Raw genomic sequence first — 25,122 nt, forward strand, 5'->3', positions numbered from 1 at the left:
AGGGGTTGGGGGACCTCTTTAGAGTGAGCCTAACATGAAGCCTGCATGGCGACCACTGCTCTGCCAGCCCCCCAGTGCCTCCCCAAGTCAGGACACTCTGCAAGGTATTTGTTACTGCTCTGTGACAAGGTAAGTATGGTAACTGAAGGCAAGCGTTTAGAAGCTTTTACAGCAGTATGACAAACTAAGTTGATGTCTCGTCGATCTAATAATGAAAATAGAGTCATTTTAAAACACCATTGACTTCTAAAGAAACGTTTTGCTTCTCACTCAAGGAAAACCATTGAATAATTAAATATCCACTACTAGAATTGAGATCATGCTCGACCCCTTCTTTAAGCTGTTGCCTCTCAAAGCCAAAACAGGAAGGTCAGAGATTATTTGCTGGACCAGATCATTCAGAGACCTGGACACAACAGGGTTAATGAGCAGGCATGGGGTAGGTGGGGTTACAAACCAGGAACACATGCCCTTCAAGTTTTCTTTCCCTTTAATTGCCAAAAAAACATACACACTCTCACATAACACGGAAGGTGAGAGCTGAATGAAGTTTTCTGGGTAATGGCTTGAAATGTTTTCCTTATGAGAAGTGGTGTTGAGTTACAGCGTGCAGACGGAGCAGAGCGCTGGCAGGAGAGAAGTGGCAGCCCCAGCCCGGCCCCCACCTTTTCTTGGGCTCATAGGACGGTGGACGTGGGCTCGGGGAGACAAGTGATATGTTGAACTGTCTGGTGGCTGGAATTGACTGCTCCCAGAGTGACCTAAGGACAGTGTTTAGCACTGTTTAGCCAGGGGCCAGCTGAGCAGGCACAGATGCTCCGCTGGGAAATGCCACGCAGGCAGAGACTGACAAGCAGTAGGAGCTGAGCTTTCCCCTCTTGGACTGCTGTTTCCTGCTGTGTTCAGGGGAGGGGGCATTTCTGGCAACTCTGCTGCAGCCGCTGCTACTTCAGCTCTCTCTCCGCTCAAGGTAAGCAGGCTCCAAGGGAGGGTAGGCAGCAAGCAAAGCCTCTGCACCATGAACAAGATTCGAAAGTTTTTCCGAGGAAGTGGGCGAGTCCTGGCATTTATATTTGTCGCTTCTGTCATCTGGCTGCTCTTTGACATGGCAGCTCTCCGCCTGTCATTCAGTGAGATCAACACTCGGGTCCTCAAGGAAGACATCGTCAGGAGGGAGCGGGTAGGATTCCGAGTTCAGCCAAACCAAATGAAGATCCTTTACAGCAGCATGAAAGAGATGAAGCCCCCACTGAGGGGACACGGGAGGGGCATATGGGGTAAAGAGAACTTTAGAAAAACTGAAAAGAATATGCTCAAGGTTGAGGAGGAATTGGACCAAACCCAGAAGAAAAGAAAAACGCAGAACGCCCCAGGAAGGGGCAAGGTTGCCCCTTTGTGGCATCCTGAGTACCTACAGACCCTTCCAGTGAGTTTTACCAAGCAGAACACAGAGGGGCAGGACCTCAGACCTGAAGCCTACTCTCGCCGCTTGGCAAAGCAAATGAGAACTCAGGGGGCTCAGAAAACCCCATTCATAGCTGCAAGAGAAACTCATTTGGCCGAAATCTCTGTACACGCGGGACCTGTCGGTGTAAACCAGGAAGCCAGGAAGAGTCATGGTCTCGGCAGTGACACATCAAAACAAGCAGCCGAAAGAAATCCAAATGTGGCCATCAGACCTAATACTGACGGATCAAAGCAGCAATCGCAGGCAGTAGCAAATGAGAGGACACACCCTGTCGACCCACTGTTGCCAAAATCTAGGGAAGCCATAGCCTTAAATAAAACTGAGACGCAGAGCAGAGAACTAGATTCAAATAAACGCGGAGCCAATAAGAGCCTTCCCTTTTCCAAGTTTATTGCCAATTCAAATCGCTCAAAGAAGCAATCTATTAACGAAGTACTATTGGGAGGCTTGCCAAAGGATGATGGAGCCAAAGTGGCTGGTGGGAAGAAATTCCGTTTCTCTGAAAGCCACGTTGTGATTATAACCAAGGACGAGGAGCTCCAGACAGACTCCAAACAGGCCCCCAGTCTTAAAAACAAAACTGTGCTCCCTATTATTTTGGGTGAAAGCCGAGGGAAACACATTTCTGGGAATAGAAGTGAAACATCTTTCCCCACACTTGCTCCACAGAGAGCAATGGTAACTCAGTCTCACCAAGCCTTAGCTGAGGGGCTAGAGCCAGCAAGAATCAACTTGACTGCCAAGGCCCAACCTCCAGAACTCAACCAAAGTCACATAAAAGCCTTGTTACCTGAAGAACATGGACTGCACCATGTGTTAAGAATTGATGTGACACTTTCTCCAAGGGACCCCAAAGCTCCAGGCCAATTTGGACGGCCTGTAGTGGTTCCCCGTGGAAAGGAGAAGGAGGCAGAAAGAAGATGGAAAGAAGGAAACTTCAATGTCTACCTCAGCGATTTGATCCCAGTGGACAGAGCCATTGAAGACACCAGACCTGTTGGGTAAGATCCATTTCTCTTCTCTTTCTTCCACCTGAAGTATTTTGGCCCTTGTAGAGAAGATTTATTTCTAGGTAATTTTGCATATTTTTGGTCACCTAGAGAAGGAAAGCAACATTAATCATGAGACAGAGCCCAGATAGTCTACCATTCACACAGAGAAAAATTCAGATAGAGCATACCCACTATGTTTTCTCTCTACACTTAACTTGTCTGAGATTTTGGCTCTCACCCCTATTAGCTTATGCCCCATTCCTTTCCTCTACTGAAAACCTATTAAGACTATTGATGAACTTAATTCCCAATAAGGTCTATATGAATGGTAGAACTTAAAATGTAATTCCATTAAAATAGTGACAATGACATGGATTCCCAATTTCAGAACTTTACATTATTAGCAAGTTTGTCAGGAATATATTTGGGAAATGAGCACAAAAAAAGGAGCCTTCTAGGCCTCCCTGGAATTATATTCTAACCAGCAGAATTCCACCTAATCATGACTAATGATCACCATAATAGCAACTGAAGAAATGACTTTACTCCCTAAGATGTAATATCCTTTGTAGGTGGGATGGTAGATATTATAAGAGTTTAGTTATAGAGGGAAAAATAATGTTGGGAAAAGCAATCAATCAATAGCTTGCAACATCTGCAGGATGTATAAGAGCATATCAAGAATCACTTATATGTTTAGAATTTCACCATTTACAGAGAGCCTGCAAACACATCACATGAACTGCATAAGAGTCCCCAGATAGAAGCCAGTAGATATGATGGGTTCAAATTCATAGATGAGGGCCGTCTGAAATTTTATCACTTTCCCAAAGCAGCACAGCTCCAAAGCTGCCCAGTGAGCCTTCACGAGCCAGCTCTTCAATGAATTAAAGTCCTGTAACTACATCACAGGAATGTGGATCAAATCACAAATATCTCATCTGATCCAAACGCAGTTTGGTTCCTGGTTCTTTTTTTTTTATTTTTATTTTTTAAAGATTTTATTTATTTACTTGACAGAGAGAGAGAGAGATCACAAGTAGGCAGAGAGACAGGCAGAGAGAGAGGGGAAGCAGGCTCCCTGCTGAGCAGAGAGCCCTCTGTGGGACTCGATCCCAGGACCCTGGGATCACGACCCGAGCCAAAGGCAGCGGCTTAACCCACTGAGCCACCCACGCGCCCGATTCCTGGTTCTTTTTAGCCCCCTCCTAAGTGAAGGCACTTTGTAGTCGTATGTTCACTATCCATTAATTGACAATACGGTTCCATGTAGGCCTTGATAGTCAATTCCTGAGCTAAACGATGCTTGCCTTCAAGTTGGAATTATGGAATGTCATAATTCAGAATTAACACCTGGGTAGGTAAGCCAATGGCCTTGTTTGGCCTCAGTGAAAAACTCTTGTTTATGATCTAAGTGGCCAGTTACTAGGAGGAAGGCAGGTATAGATGGGCCTCTCATATTAGTAAGAGGAGCCTCTTCATGATGATGTCTATCTATCTTCAACTCTTTCGGCCACTGGCAGGTGGCTATCAGTGAAGCACCAATACCTGCTAGGCTAAGGACCGTGCCACTCACGTCCTTTTCTCCTAAAACTCAGAACATGGGGAACAACACAAATATGCCCAAAATAAAGATGATAAAACCAAGGCCATGGGAAGTTATATTGTCCGTGGTCATAGAGCAGTAAGTGTAAAGAAATTATTAAAATCCATGCTCAGAATTAGGCTGTGCTCTTTATCGCTGGCTGATTACCCCCCAAAAGGATCCTAAAAGTTATGTGGGACCAGCTCTGATCTGAAATATTGTCTATCACATGTCACACATATATTTATGTATGCATATGTAAATTTGCCAATTTGGAACACAAAATGCCACAGAATGAAGTAGTAGGTCAAGTAGTTCCATTCTGATGTCCTTTCGGTGGTCTGACAGACTGCTTTGGAACCTGGGGAAGAGTCGGGCACTACACAGAAGCTCGGGCTGCAGTTCCAAACCAGAGAAAGGGCAATTGTGTGAAGACCGGCAGCAAGTAATCATGAGGTTATTGGTCCTCTGAGCTACTGAAGGCTCAGCGGTGCCCAGCACCTATTAGGTTCTGAAAATTGGTGTGTAGAAGATGAAGGTGGCAGAAAAGTCACAGTCAGGCTCAGTCTTCTGATGGAGGCTGTCCCAGCTGAGGAGAGGCTGACACGTGTGCTCGAGAGCATGAGTCAGCCAGCATGTGGCCGGGCCCCCTCCCTCTTATCACACAACCCACCTTGGCTAAACATAGGCGCTCTCTGCAAGCTGCTTCCCTGATGCTGCACGCCAGCAGGAGGGAGGTGACTCCGTAGCCCCCAGGGATCCTAGGCAGAGGGCCCGCTGAGGTATTTACAGCCCGTGTGTGCCACTCTTCCTTGAAAGAGGGTGAATTATTTTTCCTCTCTTTTATCCGAACACCCTGACTATAAATATGTGCCAATTACGGATTTATATGGATAAAGGTTGGGAAAAAATACAAACGAAAAACATTTGATTCATCAGGTTGGCACGATTTGAAGTCTTCTTATTTTGATTTTATTTATTTTCAGCCTTGCTCCGAAAGTATCTGAAATGGCTTACAAGAATGCACACACTAAGATTTTTTGAAGATAATACATTTTAGAAGTCAGCATAAGGGGAAAACTGTCATAGAATATAATAAGAAAACATGTGAGAGGGAGAGACAGAGAGAGACAGAGAGATCTATAAGGACACAGGAGGACAGGAGGGCTTGCCTTGAAATTAGCCACAGTAGCAACCCACTGAAGCCCTTTAATTTTAAGAGTTCTGGGGAATATCTTCCTCACTGCTCTTTACATTTCCCAAAATGCACCGCTATGGAACGATTACCACAGTAACTGGCATAACTAACTGCCTATTGAATACACACTGAGCCAAATAAAGGATGAAAACCTTTTACTAGATTGGCTAGTACATTCCTTTAAATTCAATTCCCCTGAGTAAAGATAGTAACCAGTACCAGGGAAGTTAATATCTTCTTAAGGATGATTTAACTGATGCTCCAGGATGAGGTTGGCCCTGAGAAGGAAAGGAGACAAGCAGGATGTCGAGGACAATTTCACCGGCTCTCTTTTCAAAATCAAACTCTCTTTTCCAAAGCTCCTCTTCCCTCCTTTTCTCCTGAGTCCCAGAGAACCATTTCTAAGCTGTTGAGATGCAGTTATGGCCTCCTCCAAAAGCACAAAGACCCCTGTGGGTCATGAACATTATTCTCGATCTCCTTTTCAGTGTCACCCTAACCTCTGTCCCTTGCATGATAGCTGGAGCTTTCTGCACATGACCTTCTCTCTACTGTGGGGTCTCTGCATTAGGAAAGTATCTCATTACATTTTCCTGCAATCATGGTCAGTACCATCCACTGATGTTCCTCTTAACTGGTGCCTTCCTACTGGCCCCACCAGCCTCACCTTGCGGAATCCTTACCCTTTCCTCCCATGCACACTGGTCTGACATTACTCAAAACCCAGCTGCAGCTTATCTCCTCTTAGACCGTGATTTGACTGTGACCTCTAAATTCCAACAACCTTTAATGTGCCCACAGTCACTGAAATACTCCCTATCATGTGCTCTTCCTTCACGAGAGCCTTGAGAATTTGTTTGCCTCCTCAGTGAAAGTATAAGCTTCTCCAGGAAACTCTGTCTTTTCTTTCATTTTCTGCCCCCTTGGCCCTGAACAATATGGTTTTAGAAGATATGTTTCTCAGAAATGCTTTTTGAAAACTGATACTATTTTAAAACAATAAATGAAAGGTAATCATTCAAATACTGCATGCAATAATTCTTTTTATAAACTAATAATGGCTTCCTAATTTTTCATTTTGGATATATAGAGTATGTTATTAGTATCTGGCTTAAGGTAAATATATCCTGTTCTAACACTATGATCTATTCATTGATTCATACTTGTTCCTCAGTCTATAAGTTCATTGTTTGGTTTTTCCTTTTCATGTTTTGACTTTCAGGGGAGGAAAAATCTCCTTATTTTGTTTATAACAATGCTTGGTGTCCATAAGTAAAATACAGTTTCATTTTTGCCTAGAACTTTTGCCTATAAAATATGCTTCAAATAAAAATTTTTGATATAGTCATTTTAAAGTTCCATACTTATTTTTTATAAAGAGCCATCCTTACAGTTCTTGCTCTCAACTACTGAAGTTCTTTTCAGTCAGCAATAATCAATACACGCAGATTTTGCTAAAACGCGGTCCTATCTATGGGAAAGGCAGGGCCTTTGTATGGCAAGATGTCTGTCTTCTGGCCTGCCACGATTTAGTTAAGATGACACTCCAAAAGTGAACTTATTTTAAGAGTCCACTTCCGGAATCTGTTTTAGAGAAAAATGACTCAAAATTTTTTTGCTGCCAGCATAAAGTACAATAAGAATGATAGCATGCTGTCCTACCACTGCTGCGTCGTCATGAGGTTACTCGATTGCTTAATTTAATGCTTTGCTTTTCTACGGAACTCCGGCAAGCCCCTTTATAAAGCAATTAAAACTGATCTTTACTCTCTTAGCCCAGAGCCAGGACGGTCAACCAATGACTTGATTCCTTCCCACACAGCTACAGAGACTTTTTCTTTGGGCACATAGGAAAAGGAAAGGATAGTGCCACGCGTTTGCCACAGACCAGTCTAAATTACTGAGGGGAAAGAAAAACCTTTCTAGAACGTTAATTTCCACTCCTTCCTCCCCTCTCAATCCTACTGAGGTCAAAAATCGTAACTAATAAATTACTAGGGGAGGAGGAGCAGTCAGGAGAGAAAACATAAACCGACCACATGTGTTTCTGAAGTTCAGGCTCCTGAAAGTTTATCTGGCTGGGAGAAAACAGAAACTCGAAAGTTAAATGAAGTTCATATTCTTTATTTTTACACAGTGTGGATATGTTAACTGACGAAAGGAGACTGCTTTTGCGACTAACCGTGAAAAGGGAATATTATCTAAAACCGATTGCAGGAGCTCCCTGGGAAACTAAGCAGGAGCAGGAAAGAAACATCTGGCAAGATGATTTAAAAGAGTTATTTCGGGTGCTTCTGAATTGTTTGTGTGTGTGTATACATGTACATTGGTGCACATCTGTGTGTTTGTGTGTTAGAGCACAGTGAGCTATTTCACTGAAAAGTCATGTCGGAGAGCAGGAAGTAAACAGCAAAATTTGTTTAAACGGTACAGGCTACACCGCAGCATAACAAAGGTTAAACATAGCTGAAAGATGACACAGGGCCTTTCAATACGTTCATTTATCACACTCTCCCCATCACTTGAGAGCAGTAAGGAGAAAGATGATCAGAGGACACAAAACACATTTCTGCTACTAACTCAGAAGAAAACAATGAAATAGTGCCTGATTATGTAAAACTGAGAAATGTTAGAGCAGATCAGTGACTTTTTCCCCTAAATACTGCCAAAGACTCAGAAATGTCTCTGAAAGAAAGGAGGGAATAAATGTAGGAATTCGAACCTTTTACACTTCTCTTTTACTCATCTAATCCATGTGCCTAATTTAACCGCCGGCCTAATTTTATCAGACTCTGGCTACAGTATTGCCCTGGGTACGCTTTGTCTCAAAAAATAACTACCTATTGGGCTGTTCTGGGTGACCCATTCCCCGCAGAGCCTCTCAAGAATGAAACACTGTTTGCTCAAGGGTCAGAAAATTGGGGAAAAATAACAGTGTTTAGAAGCTCTCTTTTGTTGTTTGCTTTCAAAATGAAAGGAGCTTTTTAGAGTCCCTTCTATGTTTAAAAAAAGTCTACATTATTCCAAACTAAATTATCTCCAAAATTGGCTCCGCTTTTAAAATGTTGTTATATGGACATGTGTGAGAAGGAGTTGTACAGAGAAACAGTATTTACAAGGGCCTTCCGACTTGCCTCCTGTCATCTGATCCTTAAAACCGTTCCTCAAGGCAGGGACAGTCACCATCCCAGCCCTGCCTATGGAGAAACTGGACCTTGAAGAGGCAGATGAGCTTTCAGACAGCGGCCGATAATTCACTGGGGGCAGTCGCCTTCCTTCCAAGTGCTGTCTGCTCACCGCCTATGAGGAGTGGGGCTCCCTGTACCAGGGAGCTGGGACCGTTCATCCTTCACACACACCTTCCCACTTGAGCCTTACAATAGTCATGCCAGACTGGTAAGCGTTACATCCCTGAAGAGATGAGGGGGTAGAAAAAAAACTCAACGAAAGGTATTCTGGCCAAGGGTCCAACCGCTCACAAGCGACACCACTGGAACCCAAACTTTTCTGATTCTTTCTCACTCCATAAAGATTCCACCACCCAGGGTTGGCTGTCTCCCCGAACCAGTTCTCCTGCCTCAGAGTGATCATCATCCTCACCTCTCCTGTGTTGGCCGAGGCTGTCTGAATAAGGGGATTCTCGCTTGCGGGGCCTCACTGAAAAAGGGCTTATTTATGTTCTAGGCAATGCTGTGTTTGTGTGTGCACGTGCATGTGTAGATTTTATAAGTGTATGTGTATACACACTTTTATTCCAACCAACCCTCACAGCAACGCTATGAAAGACATATTATCTCTCAGATGTTTTACAGGTGAGAAAATGAAGCCGAGGCTTGAAAAGAGCAGGCGATGTATCTGCTGTCCCTGCAAGCCAATAGCCAAATTGCTAAAACTTCCTAACATCTAATCCCAGTCCTCTTTCCATAAGGATACATCTCCTCCTTCCTTTTCCTTTGCTTCCTTAGACTCATACAACTTTGACAGAAATTAAAACATCTCTCTTCCTCTTCCTTACACATGAGTCAGAGTTGTGTGAAAGGAATTAGTGTTGTATATCAGCTACCTCCTCAGAGAGAAAATTGGTAGAAAAGTATTTTCTATACAGCACTAAGCAAATGTCGACCACAGCAAATGGCTCTAAGCTCCCTCTAGGTGATCTACCATCTGAGCAAGTTCCCTGCCTCGAAGGCAAGGACTGCAGAACGATTTGTGGAAGCACAGGGTATTCCCAGAGTAAGGAAGGGAGACCCTGTACCTGGCCTGAGAGAGGACAGAGACCTGGAAGGGTAGGGAGTCAGAGAAGTGGGGGAAAAGCGAAAAAAAAAAAATCCATTGAGAAACTGAAGGAAATCCGACATGAGGTTGGGGAGTGTTGTGGAAATGAGACCATGGAAAGTAAGCAGAACACAGATCCCCTCAGAACCTTGTTAAGGTTCTTCTAAGGACCAGTGAGAAAATGTGGAAAATAAAACCACTTGATGTACCTTTTCTCAGGGGTCTTGTGACACAGAGGGAAGCACTTACAGGTGAACAAGGCTCAAGTTGCATAGACAATCTCAGAATGTTACTACTGGATGAAGCATCAAAGTTGATCTAATCCAGTCCCTTAGGTTAAAGAGAAGTCTGAGAAGGGAAGTGACTTGCTCAAGGTCATAGCTACCCCCAAGGTGCCCTGACCGTCACCCAGAACTATTTCTGCCACATGACATCACCGCTGTTCTTTTCCCTTTCATGCTGATTTCACTCCAACAGCTGCCTGCTCAAAATAGCCGATTGTTAAACTGAGAAATGTTGATCCAGAGTCCAGTAGCTTTGATGGATATAAGGCGACCTCAGAAACCACAGCCTCAGCTGGCTGAGGCTTTTGGGGTAGAGGTGGTGAGTGTGCCTGAAATCTTCTAAATTAGCAGTCAGGCAATTTTGACTGAAAAACACAGAAGTAAACTTTTTATATAACTATACCCTATTATCAGGGAGAAGTCAAGAAGCCCCAATATATCAAACATCTCCTAGAAAAGAATATAATTCTGGAGGAAGCTCCTCAGTGGGATGCCCTATTCCCCCTTCTGATCCTCCCAAAGATAGCAAAGCTTAGAGAGTGAAGGCCCCTGAAGGCTTACCTCCAGGCACTAGTTGAATTGCAAATTGGACTTGAGAAATATTCTTCACGACCTTCTGTTCAAACCTGAGAAGACTGAGACTTGACCCACATAGTACATTTTGACGGTTTCGGAATAAAATGAAAAATTCATAAAAATGAGAGAATGTTATCATTTCCCCAATCTTATGATTTGAAACCTTCTTTATGGGACAGACTACATTCAAATCAGGTTAGTGGCTGAGCATTCAGCACTCACAAGCCAAAAAGGCAAAACACATCACTCCCTGAGTCTCTTGATAACTGACGAGCCCTTGACAGATCTGAACTAAAGGTTTGCCTGAGAAAAGGTCAGTGTACCCAGTCAAAATGTGTGTGTTTGCATTGTGGATACTCTCTAGTCCTCACATGGGTTTTTGCTATGGACCCTACATAGTATTTTTATATCCATTATCACATCAAATCTTCACGGACACTCTGTGAGGAAAGCATTGTAATCTTCACCCTAAACGTAAAGAAACTGAAGGTGTGCACAGTTACACGACTTACTTGTGGTCACGCAGCCAGTAAGTGTCAGAAAGGAATCAAAACTCAGTCCCTTCTCATCTTTCTCAAGTCTAGAGAAAGTCCAGAAAGCTGTTCCACCAAAGTAGTATCAGCCATGCGCTGGTCAGCTGACCTCACGTCAGAGCCTCCATTAGGTCGGTACCTGGATTGGCCGCCATGATGTAAGTCCTAGTTTCTCCCAAACCGAACAGATCGGCTTAGTTTTTAGATATAGTACGGAGTCTGTGGGCTCTAAACACCTGACTTGTGAAATGGATGAACATCTAGAATAAAAATATGACTTCTTAACCTCAAAAAAGATTACAAACCCAGGAATAGCTTGCATTTAAATGAGACTTCACCTGGGCTGCAACTCCCCCCCTCACTACAGCAGAAAGCAGGGTTTCCAGTAGGCAAATCGTAAGAAAGGAAATTTGCTTTTAGCTGGTCAGTGGAGGATCACTTGAAATTCTTTTCACAACCTGTAGTAACCTAGATGACTGTCAGTACATAAAAAGGGTACAGGCGTTAATGTGGAAAGCGCTTCTGGTCTGGTGTACTGCACCTTTAAACAAAGCTAGCTTGCTAGTTTTTCTAGACACCTGGAGACTTGTTTGCCCTGCTGAGTTGTGCAGGAAAACAGGTACATAAAATTGTTAGCGTGGCCCGACTTCTCAGCCACCCAAAGCAAGGCACACCCTGTAACTTTGTATTTCCAGTCTCTCTCAGCTCCTTCTGTGCCCCTTTTCCCCATTCTTTGATGCTGCCTCTTTTTCCAGGCACCAGTGTGACCTGTACAATATAATCTTCCACAGAGTCATCTTCAGTGGGTTCTTTAAATGCATCTGAAATATGTGTCTGTCAATAATTGGCAGATTTCCTGCTTATTTCATGGGATTCTGGCATCTAGTGGAATCCTTCATGACCCCACCCATTTGGATTTCTAATTTTAAAACTAAGGCACCATGATGGGCTGGGGAGAATGGAAGCCCAGATATTTGGTTAGTGGAGGTGCCTCTCCCCAAATCTCAAATCTCTGAGAGCTCTTCCAATCTCTAATTTCAAACTGGCTTACATGACAACACTTCTTGGAACTTCCTTCTAAAAGAGACCAAAAATCTACTGTTTTATTATTATATGAGAAGATTCATCAGCATTAGCCTACAAGATTAACTCCCCGATGTATTCTCGTTTATAACTAGATTTTCTAATATCAACCAAATTTTAACAGTAAATCAATTCTCAGGACTTCACAGAGAGGCATGTTGGTTCAGACGGCTCAGGCAGAATTTGTGCAGCTGACCCTTTCTTTTTAGAACTGGTTTATTTTTCTTAGCACCAAATGATGTAAGGAGTATTTAAGTGTAAAATGTGCATTGTCCATCCATTTGCATTATAAAATTAGAGATGAGGAAGTCATAGGGAGTCACTGATGTCTTCCTCAGGCTATTAAACTCCTCTTAGCTTTACTTCTTCTCTCCCAACATATAGCTCAAGATGGAACTTTTACCCATTTTATACCAGTATCCTCAAAATCCTCTACCATTTTTCTTTCTATTTCGTTTGCTCTGATGACCCCTAGACTTGGATTAATTTACCAATCTTCTTTTATCTCCTCCTAAACTCGGGCTGACAGACCCTGGTGGAGTAAATCACACCAGCATTTTGACTAAAATTTTCAGATCTCCTAATTCAGGAAAGCACTTAGTGCCCCTCAGAAATCCTTTCATAAATAGTTGGCCAGTACTCCCTCCCATTATTCATAGTGTCAGTTCAAAATACTCTCTGTTCTTCTCAAAGCCCTACCCTATCACATTAACAAACAACCTTTCCTCCAACATGAGCTACAAATTCTTTCAACTTCTCTGTGCATAAACCCATCTGTATACATTACCACCTTTTTCTTCCTATCTCAAAGAAAAATGTCTCTTCTTCCACCATTAATCTTTTGATTTAAGCTCCATTCCATTTCCGTTTTTTTCATCCACCCATTTAATACACATTTGTCAAATATTAATTATGTGTAACTATGCTAGAAGCATTGTAGTAAGCAGGAAATTCTGGATGCAGAAAATAAGAAATAAAATCAATAAATTAATGCTATGACCTCCAGAACCATGAAAGAATATGTTTCTGTTTTTTTAAGCTATGAACTTGGTTACAGCAGCCAGAGGAAACTAATATAATTTGGTTTCAAAGAGTGGGTTGCTGATGTCACAAACACCTAAAAATGTGGAAGGATTATTCAAGTAATATCGAAAGAATTGAATAATAGATAAAAGCAGGGAAAATTTTGAGAAACACAACAGGCCAAGCCTGGATTGCCTTGAAGAAATTGTTAGTAGAAACATACATGTTAAAGATGCTACAGGTGAGGGCTTGGAAGGAAGTGAGAAGTACAGAAAAGAAAGCTTCTGTCCTCTTTAAGAATACACATACCGACTTGAATAGAATGTTGGTAAAAAATATAACCATTCTAAGTGCATCTTGTGAGGGTTCAGAAGTAAATGTAGAATACAATACTGGGAACAGGAGTGACAATGACCCTTGCAAGATAGTGGCAGAAACTTTGTCTAAATTGTGTCCAATAGCTGTGTGAAAGCAGAAATTGTAAGCCATGAACTTGGATAGTTAACTGAAGAGAATTCCAAGTCAGATGTTGAGGGTGTGTACTGGTATTTCTTTTCTTTCATAGTAAAATGTGAGAAGAAAGAGATAATTTGAGAAAGAAATTGATAAGCAGTTTTTTTTTTAATTTGTTACAGCAGCCACAGGAAACTAATACAGCCCTTAGAGATATCTCACATTATTTAGAAATGCCAATTCGTTATCTCTAATGTAGAATCAGATCAGTTTGAGTTGTCTACTAGTTGATGTTAACACTGGGTACCTGATTACTAGATCAGGGTATCTGGTAAAAATGTATCATTTAGATTTTACATCACTTGAAGATTTGGGACATGCTCCTATCAGCCCTCTACATATATATATATATATATTTTTTTTTTTTTTTAAGATTATCTACCAATGTTAAGTAAAATTAAGTCCACTTTGTCTTAGAGCTCAGATTCCCAAACTGGCCTATCACAACTTGTGGGTTGTCTAATTGTTTGTAGAATTTTACTTACATTGTTTGTTTGTTCTTTAAGACACAGATTCTCAGGGACTACTCAGAACTGCTGGATAGAATTTCTGGGGCTAGTGATTGGCTAAGTATGTTTTCATAAGGCTTTGTAGGTAGTATCATAACTATCCACTTTAAGGAACCATTGAAAGTACAGACCAAAGCTGGATTTGCCTATCTTTTCTTAAGTATCTGCTGTGTGTCAGATAAATAGTAGGTGAGTTTTATAAAATACTTGCACTTAATCTCACAATAAATCCATTCTTCATCTCTGCTTGGATGTTCTTAATCTCGGGCAAATTCAGGTTCAAAGGAGTTACACAATTTATGTAAGCCAGTAATTAGGGGATCTGGTATTTGACCACATACTTACCTGATTCCAAAACCTATGCTCTTAGTACAGGAAAATCAGGATAGTGCAGTGGAATGACAACAATTTGTTCACATTTCCATATATATCCTTTTTAGGTGAATCATATTGGATAAGCCATCTAACTTCTCCAGCTTCAGTTTGCTCTATTTAGAGAAGAGGGTAAAAATATGGATCTCAGACAGTTGTTATAGTTATCTACATGATAATACTTTATTAAGTACTATTGATAAATGGTGAGTGCATGGAAATATGGTTTTACTATGATTTTTGCTCTTATCTATTTCTTTTTTAGGGACTAAGCAAAGTGTAGCTATGTCGTCTGGCAGAAGTGCCTGCTCCCACAAAATGATACATCTGCTGCCAGCTTCTTTTATTCTTGAGAACTTAAGGCTTCCTGAATGGCTATTTCTGGAGCCAGACTGGACAGAGTTTGAGTCCCAACTCTGCCATTTACTAAAAGTATAATCATGAATTGCCTTGCCATGATTTTAATTATTCATCCATAAAAAGGGGAAGAAATGATGTTGGTTTAAATTGAAATAATACAGCATGCTTATAATATTTATTTATGGTCATTATAATTTAATTATGACATTATAACAGTAGTTGTGTTAGAGGATGGCAAATACTCTTTGTGAGGTTCCACTCGGCACCCTCCTATGAAGAGTAACAGGCAGGGGATGGAAGAAAGCCAGCAGTGAAGCAGTACACATTGCAGGGTGTGGGGAAAAAAAAAAAAAAAAAAAAAAACCCAAGACCAATTACAACCCACCTGAATACCAACTCCCACTGTAGCCTTATCCTCCTCTCTATCCCAGGACTTATTTCAACTGTGGTTACTCTGTAGTACAGAGAGTCTCAGCAAGTAACCCCTAAATAGATAGAGAAGATGAAGAGTTTAATTATATATCTCCATATACATCCATAAATACACTCACATGCAAGGTGGGAGAAAAAATATTTCCTTTGGCACTTGGCAGGAGGCCCTTTGGAAGGGCAATCAGAAACTACTTGGTAACATTAAATAAGTCAGAGTGTTCTCTTGTGGTATATGGTCTAAATAGGATAGCACTAGCTACCATTTGGTGAATTCCTATGCCAGGAACTGTGCTAGACATTTCATGTGTGTTCTCACTAGACTGTAAAGCTCTGTTGAATAAGAAACTTTACCTAATTTTAAAGATGTAGAAGCAAAGATACAGAGTTATTAAGCATGGTATCAATGGATAAAGACCTGGGAAATATTGGGGGTGAGATTCAAAATAGTGTCTAACCACCTGCAAAGCCCATGTCCTTCCTGTCCACTACAGTGAGTTGCCGCTACAGGGACGTCTCACATCTTGTCTTGCATTGCTAGTCCTTTCACAGCAACTGCTGTTACTGGCTATTCTTACTCTGCTGTCTATTTTGCTTATAACCCTCCCCAAGAAAAACACATGATAAAATCATCACTGATATATATAGTAGATGCTGGATGGATGAATGAATAAACAGATATAGAGACAAACAGATAGATACCCAAACAGATAAACAGAGCATGTGAGTGTATGTATAACTATATACAATTGCCCTCTGTGACTTGTAAAACCATCTCCTTAGTTTTAAAATGAGTCCTGCTTGTGTCCTGGCCCAGGTGTGCAGAGCAGCTCGTTCATGACAACCTCCCGACCACCAGTGTCATCATGTGCTTTGTGGATGAAGTGTGGTCCACTCTCCTGAGGTCTGTTCACAGTGTCCTTAATCGCTCTCCTCCACATCTCATCAAGGAGATTCTGCTGGTGGATGACTTCAGCACCAAAGGTAGGAAAACCACTCCTGAAAAACTGAAGTTTCATATGAGGCAATAGCAGTTTGGGTGGATGGCGAAAATATCAAATCATTGTTTCATGTGGTGCTTTGGAGGCATAAAGCCAAGCATCTATGGGATATAGAAAGTGAATTCTATCTTCAGTTAGCTGTCTCAGACTTCCCTTCCGCAGTGCCTTCTCTGCCATGTAGAAATGATTTTCTAACTATAGCTCCTTGGAGCACTTTGAAATCCCAGAGACCAGAGAAGATACTCAACAGTTTTATGAAATCTAATAAGCTAGTACCCTCACAATAATGGGATGCCTTTCCCAGTGGTAATAACAAGTCAGAGTTAGATTTTATGGAAAACAAAGAAATGGAAGGCTGATGGTTTCTTCCTCAATAGCAAAGCAAGTTATGTGTTAAGTGTTGAGAAGACAAATTGCCAAAAGAACCAAAGAGATGAGGCTTCAATAGAGTGCAAAGGCAGAAACGGTCTGGAAGAAGTGAAGAATCTCCTCTTGGGGTCCTCACATAATTTGTGTATGTAAATGGTCCTTTTCCACCTGAGGTCCCATAGCTATCACATTACCAATTCCCAAAATGCAATGCACTTTAGAAAAATTTAGAAAATAGCAAAGAGAGGACAGCCCCAATAGAACAACTCAGTTCTGTTCATCACCAAAATTGCATGAACCAGTTTCATCAGCCTCAGAATTCCTACCATAATCACCCTGAGGTTCATCAGCACTAAAATGCCTTAAAACAAACAAACAAACAAACAGACAAAAAACTGGTTGAAAATCTTGGGAAGGGGCCTTGAAAACATAAACAGAAATAGTATCCATTCACCAAGCAAATAATAGTCTTTTTATGAATGACAATTCAAGGGACCTGAAGAACCATTTGGAGAGATCTAGAGCTTACATGGTTTTCAGGGTCCTCTTTAAGGAAAAAAAAAAAAAAATCCCACAAAGTCAGTAAGAAAGTGAGCAGCAGAAGTACTTCTGGAAACCTTTCCTACCTGGGATATCTGTCAATAGCTTAATTACACATAGAAGTGACTGCAAGTCATGTAAATTATCCCATAAAACCCCAACAACTTTCCTTTAGATGCATTCCTCCTGGCCACCCAGAAAACAAAAGACGTATGGCTCCAATGGTGTCATAGTAGGGAAGTGACAGTGCCCTTAACCAATTGCAGTTGTAATATCTTTCTTTCACAAATTTTCCAATTTGCATGCAATGCTTAGCCTCTGGTCTGGGTCTTGGAAGGGGCCTTTGTAAGCCAGGAATTTTGTACAGAAACCTGAGTTTTCATTTATCTTGGGGCAAATTTGCCCCTGTCCTGACAAATATTTAGAAAAGGTGAGCCCTCCTATGGGTCACTTGGCAACACTAAAAAAAAAGGATTTGGAATTTGAGAAACAGATAGCTTGGTGTATTGAATACAGAAAAAAAATCACCCAAGAAAATGACATCAGAAAATAAAATCATGCCCCAAGGAGTAAAATTTACTGACTACAGTAAACATGGTTTCTGGAATTTGATGTTGAGAAGCCACTGCTGGTATTATCCCGATCTTGTTACTTAACATGTGTCCTTGTCTGTTCTTACTGTGATATAGACTACCTGAAAGGTAATTTGGATAAATACATGTCTCAGTTTCCAAAAGTTCGGATTCTTCGTCTCAAAGAGAGACATGGCTTGATAAGGGCCAGGCTGGCGGGAGCACAGAATGCAACAGGTAAGAAGTTGCCAATTCTTTTTTGTTTTATTTATATTTTCGTTTTAGTTTATTTGCTTTCAAATATATATCAAATTTGAAATAATACTTCAGTGAACACCCACATGGCCATCATCATGCCACCAATTTGAATTTTCTGCACCATGTGCTTCATCACACACATACACGAGCACATGTCTATACATACACAGTTTTGTCTTCAACTTTTGAATTCACGGACATCATGACACTACAACGCTGTGTACCTTAGTAGGCATCTCTGCAAAATACAGACATTCTCTTAGATAAGCACACTTTCCTATCTAAATATCATCTGGTTTATACTCTTTCAGACCTCCTCATTGCTCCTAAAATGTTTTGTATAACTACTTCTCTCTTTTGAAATTTGAGATTTTATTACGTCTCATGCACCACACTTAGTTGTTTAGTCTCCCCAGCTCCTCAGTCTAGCGTAGACAACACACTACTTCCAGTTGACGTGTTTTCAGAGTCCAGGCCATTTGTTTTGTACATGGGACCACATTCTGAAATTTTCTCATTGTTTCCTGATGTTACACTCAGGATAAATGTTTTTGGCGTGAATAGTTTGTAATATTCTACTATGTAGGTGGTAGGAATTACATATTGCTTAATGGCTTCAAATCATTGACACATGATGTCAGGTTGTCCCACTGTGGATGATAGTAATTTTGAACGTTTGGTTAAAATATTGACAGCCAGATTTTTCTTTTGGGGGTAGGAAGTATTTGTAATGTGATACTTTTGATCCATATGAATACTTTTTTCCTTACATTTTACTTAGTGGTTTTGCACCCACTGATGATAATTCCTTGAATCAATTATTACACTGAGGGCTGTCCATTTCTCTGTCCTTCCCTCCCTCTTTTTATTCCTCCCTTCCTCTCTCTCTCTCTCCTTCCTCTTCCCCTTATGCTCCCATCAACAGGAATTTATGCTTTAAAAAATTCTATGTGTATATTATTAACTTCCTTTCTTCTGTCTATTCTTCCCTCCTTCCTTCCTTCATTTATCTATTTCTTTATTTATTGTACTCAGATTGTCCCAAATTGGACCACTTGTAGCCCCTTTAATCCTATGCTTTTTTGACCTCATCTCATTGGTATTTGTGGACTTAGAATTGTTTACTTTTCTCTTCCTTGACCTATGTGTATGTCCACTCTTCTAATAGTGCTGTGTTCCCAAAGAGCAATATAATCTTCTTTTCTTCACTTCTTTTTAGGGTGTGGGTGTTGGTGAGTGAATGGGAGGAGCCAAATCTCTTCTGCCCATGAGTACTCTAAAAAAACATCAAACATATTGATTTATTTTCACAGCCTTCTGTGGAAAGACCCATTCCCTGTAATAATAGCTGAACTTATGTACCAGGTTCCATTCTAAATATTTTCTACAGTAATTGATTTCATCCTCACAAAAACCCTAGGAGCTAGGTACAATAACTTTCCTCATTTTACAGATGAAGATATGGAAGCACAGAGAGGTTATGACTTGCCCAAGTTCTCCCAGCTAGTAAGTGCTACAGCAGGATTGGAACCCAGAAAACTTAGCTCCAAATTTGCACTCTTATCTGCTACATTTTCCTACCTCTAGACATCTAGCCACTCTTGCCCTAAGCTATGGCATTACTGATCTCCACCAGCTTGAATTTAAGCATGTTCTTTTTTTTAAAATATTTTATTTACTTATTTGAGAGAGAGAAAGAGCATGAACTGGGAGAGAGACAGATGGAGAAGGAGCTCCTCACTGAGCAGGGGGCCTGACGTGGGTCTCCATCCCAGGACCATGGGATCATGACCTGAGCCAAAAGGCAGATGCTACTGACTGAACCACCCAGGTGCCCTGCATTTAAAAGCATGTTCTAATGATAAATTATCTGCTCATATAGTTATAGTTCCTTGTAACTAGGCCCCAAATTTTGAACTTTTCTTATCCCATTGGTTTGTTAACAAATTTCTTTGGCCTGTAATGGAAATCTAAAATGAACTACAAATACATCACACCAAAATTGACATTGTGGTGATAACCAAGATTATTAATGATAGACTGCATTTGGAACATTAAGTAAAAATCCATGTTTGATTTCTTTTGGGAATAATTACACGCAAATGATACAAAAATAGGATAGTGAGGAAATAGTCCAAGTGGGCAAGTTTGGGGCTAAGATCTGGCTAAAGAACCTCCCCAGGCAAGTGGAAAAAGAAATGCAAAGTCCTGGTGGAGAAATGTTCTGTGTATTAAAGTTAAGGAAAGCTTATTCTGGCTGATGGGTGCTGAGCCTGGAGAGAGTGACAGGAGATTCATCTGTGGGGCAAGGCACAGGTGGGCTTTTGTAAAGCTTTGAGTCATTTAAGGAGTGTAGGCATTATTCTTGGTATCATATGAAACGAATGAAGTACATTAAAGAGGAGGATAAAATTGTTTGGCTTAATTTAAAGCTCACTTTGACCACCTGTAGACAATGGGTATTAGGAAGAGGAGAGGAAGGAGGGAGACCAATTAAGAGGTTATCATAGCAGCGCCTGGATGACTCAAGTCAGTTGAGTGTCCACTTCTAGCCTCGGCTCAGGTTGTGATCTCATGCGTGGTGGGATTGAGCCCACAGGTGGCTCTGCACTCAGAGGAGAGTCTTCTTGAAGATTCTCTCTCCCTCTGCACTCCCATCACTCATTCTCTCTCTATCTCAAATAAATTTAAAATTTTTAGAGAGGAAAAAAAGGAGGCTATTATAGTTGTCCAAGCACAAGGGTACAAGGACAGTGAAAGGAAAGGGTCAGAGTAAGACTATATTGTGGACATGGAGACCACAGGACTTGTCATCAGATAAGATATGAAGAGAGTAATAATGAAAGGAGTCCCCCCCCAAAAAACAAAAACAAAAACAAAACCCTAGAATTGGCATCTGAGCAACTTGGTGGGCTGTAGGGCCATAACCAGAGGAACAGATTTGGGATTGCAGTTGAGTTCTGATTTTGTCCATGTAAATTTGAGATGAAAATGAGACATCCATGTAGAGAAAGCTGACAAGCACAGAACCAAAAATGTACTGCTTATAAAAACCTTCTCTGTGCCTGCCTGGAGCACAGAGCATGCTGGTGATGATCTCCAGAAGAGTCCAAACTGTTAGACAACATGGGAGTCCTCTTCGGATGGGCTGCATGAACTCGCTCAAAGCAGCTCCCTAATCGGCCTGCTCAAGTACTTGCTTTTATACAGCCAGCAAATAATTTCTTCAAATTTAGAAAATCCAAATGTAAAAATATAAACTTGGCTCTCAGTCAGTCATTAACACGCTTGAACACATTAGCTCAGTTTTTGTTGGGTAACTCTTAAACTATTTGGACCATGACCCATGTTAAGAAATAAATCTTACATCACAACCCAGTGCATATATATATGTTACCCATATAACTATAGTAGACATTTCATGAAATAACATGTGTAGCAGATTCTAATACCTTCTTTGCTATTTTATTTGTTTCTTAGAGTCTGACAAAACCCACCATATTGTCGCAATGACTTGCTAATGGGTCACAACTCTACTTTGGAGAGTCCAGCTACGTACATCTTAATTGCTTGCCACTGTCTAGTGAAGAGTTGCTTCTCAAACTATCAGAGAAGAACTTTTTTTCTTTATAATTTCCAAATTTTGTGGACCCACCCCTTTGTAAATTATAATAAAGATAAACTACCTAAGAGAGAAAAAATAAAGCTATAATCACAATTATATATGCATACATCTATACTATATGTATATAGATATATGCATAATTTATTATGTATAACCTATACGTGTGTATATATAACATAGATAAAATACATAACATAAAAAATGATATAAATACACAACATAAATAATGACATATAAGTTATACACATACACATATATAAAACAGAGAATAAATTAACAAATTCCAGCAACCTGCTGGAATTTTAAAGCATTCATTTTCAATTTCTGTTCCTGTGTCTGATGGCAGGGTCTGTGGCCCACATTTTGAGTAGCATTGGAGGGTCACCAATCCCTGAATTTGGAAAGGAGTTGAAATGTGTGTTCTGTTGGGATTAGTAACCTTGTCGAAGGATACATCCAAAAGGCCTAAAGTGTACCTGACTCCTGTGGGCAATTCAAAGGGATTCAGAAGCCCATACCAGTTTTGGCTGAGGAAATAATTCAAGGACCATTTGGGGACTGGCCCTAAGTGGGGCTGGCCAGCCTGTTCACTCTCCCAGACTCTCCCTGGGCATTCCGCAGCCATCACAAGTAAAGCACAGGCAGGAGACATTGTGGGCCTGAAAAGTCTCTGTAATCAGAGATCAGCAAAGATACCAGGGCAGACATTTTCTCTAGACCGCCTTGGCCAAACAAAGAGATGAGAGACAAGAATCTGAATTCAAAATCTGACAGGCCCTGACAGCTATTGTTTCCTAAAGGATTTTTCCTTTAGGATTCAGAGAAAAGGGAGGGGAAGCCACAGGCAAGGATGAGAACAAAGATCCAAGGACCTACAGAAACTAGCCAGATGGCCCCATTTTGGTCCCAGGGTTTTATTAGACTCTCCAAAAGTATGTAATATGAAATAATAAAGGCAAAACAGTGACTCTCTGAAACTAGCAATGTTCACTACATGTTTAGTTTCCAGTGTATGACAGGTTCTTCATCTGGATATGATTCAGGCAAAAAGATCGGGTCCAATCAGTCATTTCCTGAGATGGAGGAGATAGAGACTTCAAGTAGGACTTAAAAATCTGAACGGCAGTCCAGGGTCAGTGGATCTCTAGGGAAAGTGTCCTGCAGGAAGCCAACAGGAGTAAAAAGAGATGCAGTAATTGAGGTACAGGGTGAACAAGCCAAACATTCAGATCTCATGTGAGTATTGAACAAAAGAGCAAGTTATTGCCCTGCCAAGACGAGTCTGCATGGGAAGGTTCAACAGTACACTCTGGAGAGTCAGAGTAGAGATCAGATTCTCATTTCCTTTATAACAAGGGCATTTGGCAAAATACATGACATTGCCATGACATTCCAAAGAATCAGTTGGCTAACTTTAAGTATATGAACTAAAATGACATCTAACTCCTGGACAGCTCTGAGGTCTCCTGAAAAGCGATAATCCTTCTGTAAATTTCTACAACTTGTTTCTGTTGCAAGTAAAACAAATGGTTTCCTTAGCATCACTTATAAATTATTATGTAAAATTAAACAACCAGCCAGGCCCACATCCCTCAAGGAACCCTAAACACAACATGCCAACACTAATTGGTGCTGGCAACAATATCCCAAGCTGATTGGCTCAATAGAAATGGGGGGCCTGTACTCAACAAGGAACCAAAGCTTTCTGGCACATTGTGCATCTCTAGGTTGGTCAAAAAGTAAATAAATAAATAAGTTACAATCAAACCCATCTGCAAACAATCCAGCATCACTGTTCTCTACTCAGGAAACAGAAAAGCCTGTCACGTGGTCATGAAGATAAAATTCTTGGGATGCCTGGGTGGTTCAGTTGGTTGGACGACTGCCTTCGGTTCAGGTCATGATCCCGGAATCCCGGGATCGAGTTCCGCATCGGGCTCCCAGCTCCATGGGAAGTGGGCTTCTTTCTCTGACCTTCTCCTCGCTCGTGTTCTCTCTCACTGTCTCTGTCTCTCAAATAAATAAATAAAATCTTTAAAAAAAGGCACCTGGGTGGCTCAGTGGGTTAAGCCGCTGCCTTCGGCTCAGGTCATGATCCCAGGGTCCTGGGATCAAGCCCCGCATCGGACTCTCTGCTCAGCGGGGAGCCTGCTTCCTCCTCTCTCTCTCTGCCTGCCTCTCTGCCTGCCTGTGATCTCTCTCTGTCAAATAAATAAATAAAATCTTTAAAAAAAAAAAATCTTTAAAAAAAAAAAGATAAAATTCTTTGGGGCTCTAGCTTAAACACTCATTGAAAAAATAGTAATATCACTAGCTATTTATAAGAAATTTAGGTATCAGATAGATCTTAGAACTATCCCCATAAGGTAAATCTCAGAGAGGTTAAGTAATTATCCAGTGTGGCTAAGGAAAGCAGAGCTCTGTGGCTTCGATCCTATGTTCATTTCACCATGACACTTGGGGTTAGGAAGAGTGTTTGAAATGTCCACAGATCATACCCACTACAAGTAGAAGTCCTTGCCAGAGTCAGCTACATAGACAGCTCCCTGGTCTAGTTCCGGAGATCTTATTTTAAGTGAAAGTGTCTGAAAGTGGAGCAATGACATTCATGCATGGGAGGATTCTTTTCTCACCCAAAATAAAACAGTATAAAATTCCAGTCTATGTTTTGGGCAGAAGCTGCTTCCTTTGGGTTCTGGCAACAAGTGAATGAAAATCTGTATGGGAATCTGGGCCAGGTGGGAAGTGAATGTAGGTTTGCGTACCCATCCTGCTGCCACCAGGGATTTAGAAAGTCGATCCAGGCATCTTTGACCCTGCCAGCTTATTCTGGGGACAGGGACTGGTAGTCTGGTAGACACTGCTCTTTGGTTTGAATGGACCAACAGCTGAAGTAGTGAGAAAAAGGAGGTTATCTTCTGCATATGGTATTCATAGCCAAGTGGGACCTTAAGCAGGCCATGCTTGCATACCCTACATACCTAGATAACCCCTATGAACTTTCCCACACAGTGAGTGGGCTGTGCAAAATAACACCCTTAGCTGATTATAAGCCATAATCAACTAACCCATAATCTCTGAAAATAGGACTCCACCAGCATAATAGGGGTTGCAACCACTGTCTCCAAGAGTTGGGGGTAAGAGAAGAAGGGCTTCAGTCTAGCACAGCCTGGTTATGCCTGGAGACTTCTCAAGGACATTCCTCAGCAAGACCTTGGCTAAGGTCAGTTTCTTTACCCTCATGCAAAAATACCATTGTTGATCAGTTAATAAGATATGGAACCACTAATTAAGGTAGTTTTTAGTGGCTAACTTTAAGCTTTCCCATTCTCATAGCCCTGTCTCTTTATGGCCATTTTTTTTTCTTTCTTTTTTTAGGAACACAGGCAATGGAATAAACTATGTGTTTTCTAATATCAAGCTGCCACTTGGCTGAGCAAACTTGAAGAAAGTGCTTAAGTTCTTTGTTTCTATTAAATGGGAATAAAACTCAGACCTACATCTCATTTCTTAAAGGGAAAGACAAATTAGATTGATACATCAGGTTTGTTGTGTGG

The 25,122-nt window shown here is 41.2% G+C and overlaps 1 protein-coding gene across 1 annotated transcript in view; it reads left to right on the plus strand.

The window, feature by feature from the left end:
• The first annotated feature begins 760 nt into the window (after positions 1–760).
• Positions 761–25,122, plus strand: part of GALNT5 (polypeptide N-acetylgalactosaminyltransferase 5) — a 44,579-nt gene continuing 20,217 nt past the window's right edge. The window contains exons 1-3 of the mRNA XM_044242095.1: positions 761–2,469; positions 16,018–16,184; positions 17,800–17,919. Of these exons, the coding sequence (XP_044098030.1) occupies positions 1,019–2,469; positions 16,018–16,184; positions 17,800–17,919 (1,738 nt within the window). The 5' untranslated portion in view covers positions 761–1,018. The remainder of the gene's footprint in view (positions 2,470–16,017; positions 16,185–17,799; positions 17,920–25,122) is intronic.

The sequence above is a fragment of the Neovison vison genome, chromosome 3, assembly GCF_020171115.1.
Source record: "Neovison vison isolate M4711 chromosome 3, ASM_NN_V1, whole genome shotgun sequence".
Lineage (NCBI taxonomy): Eukaryota > Metazoa > Chordata > Mammalia > Carnivora > Mustelidae > Neogale > Neogale vison.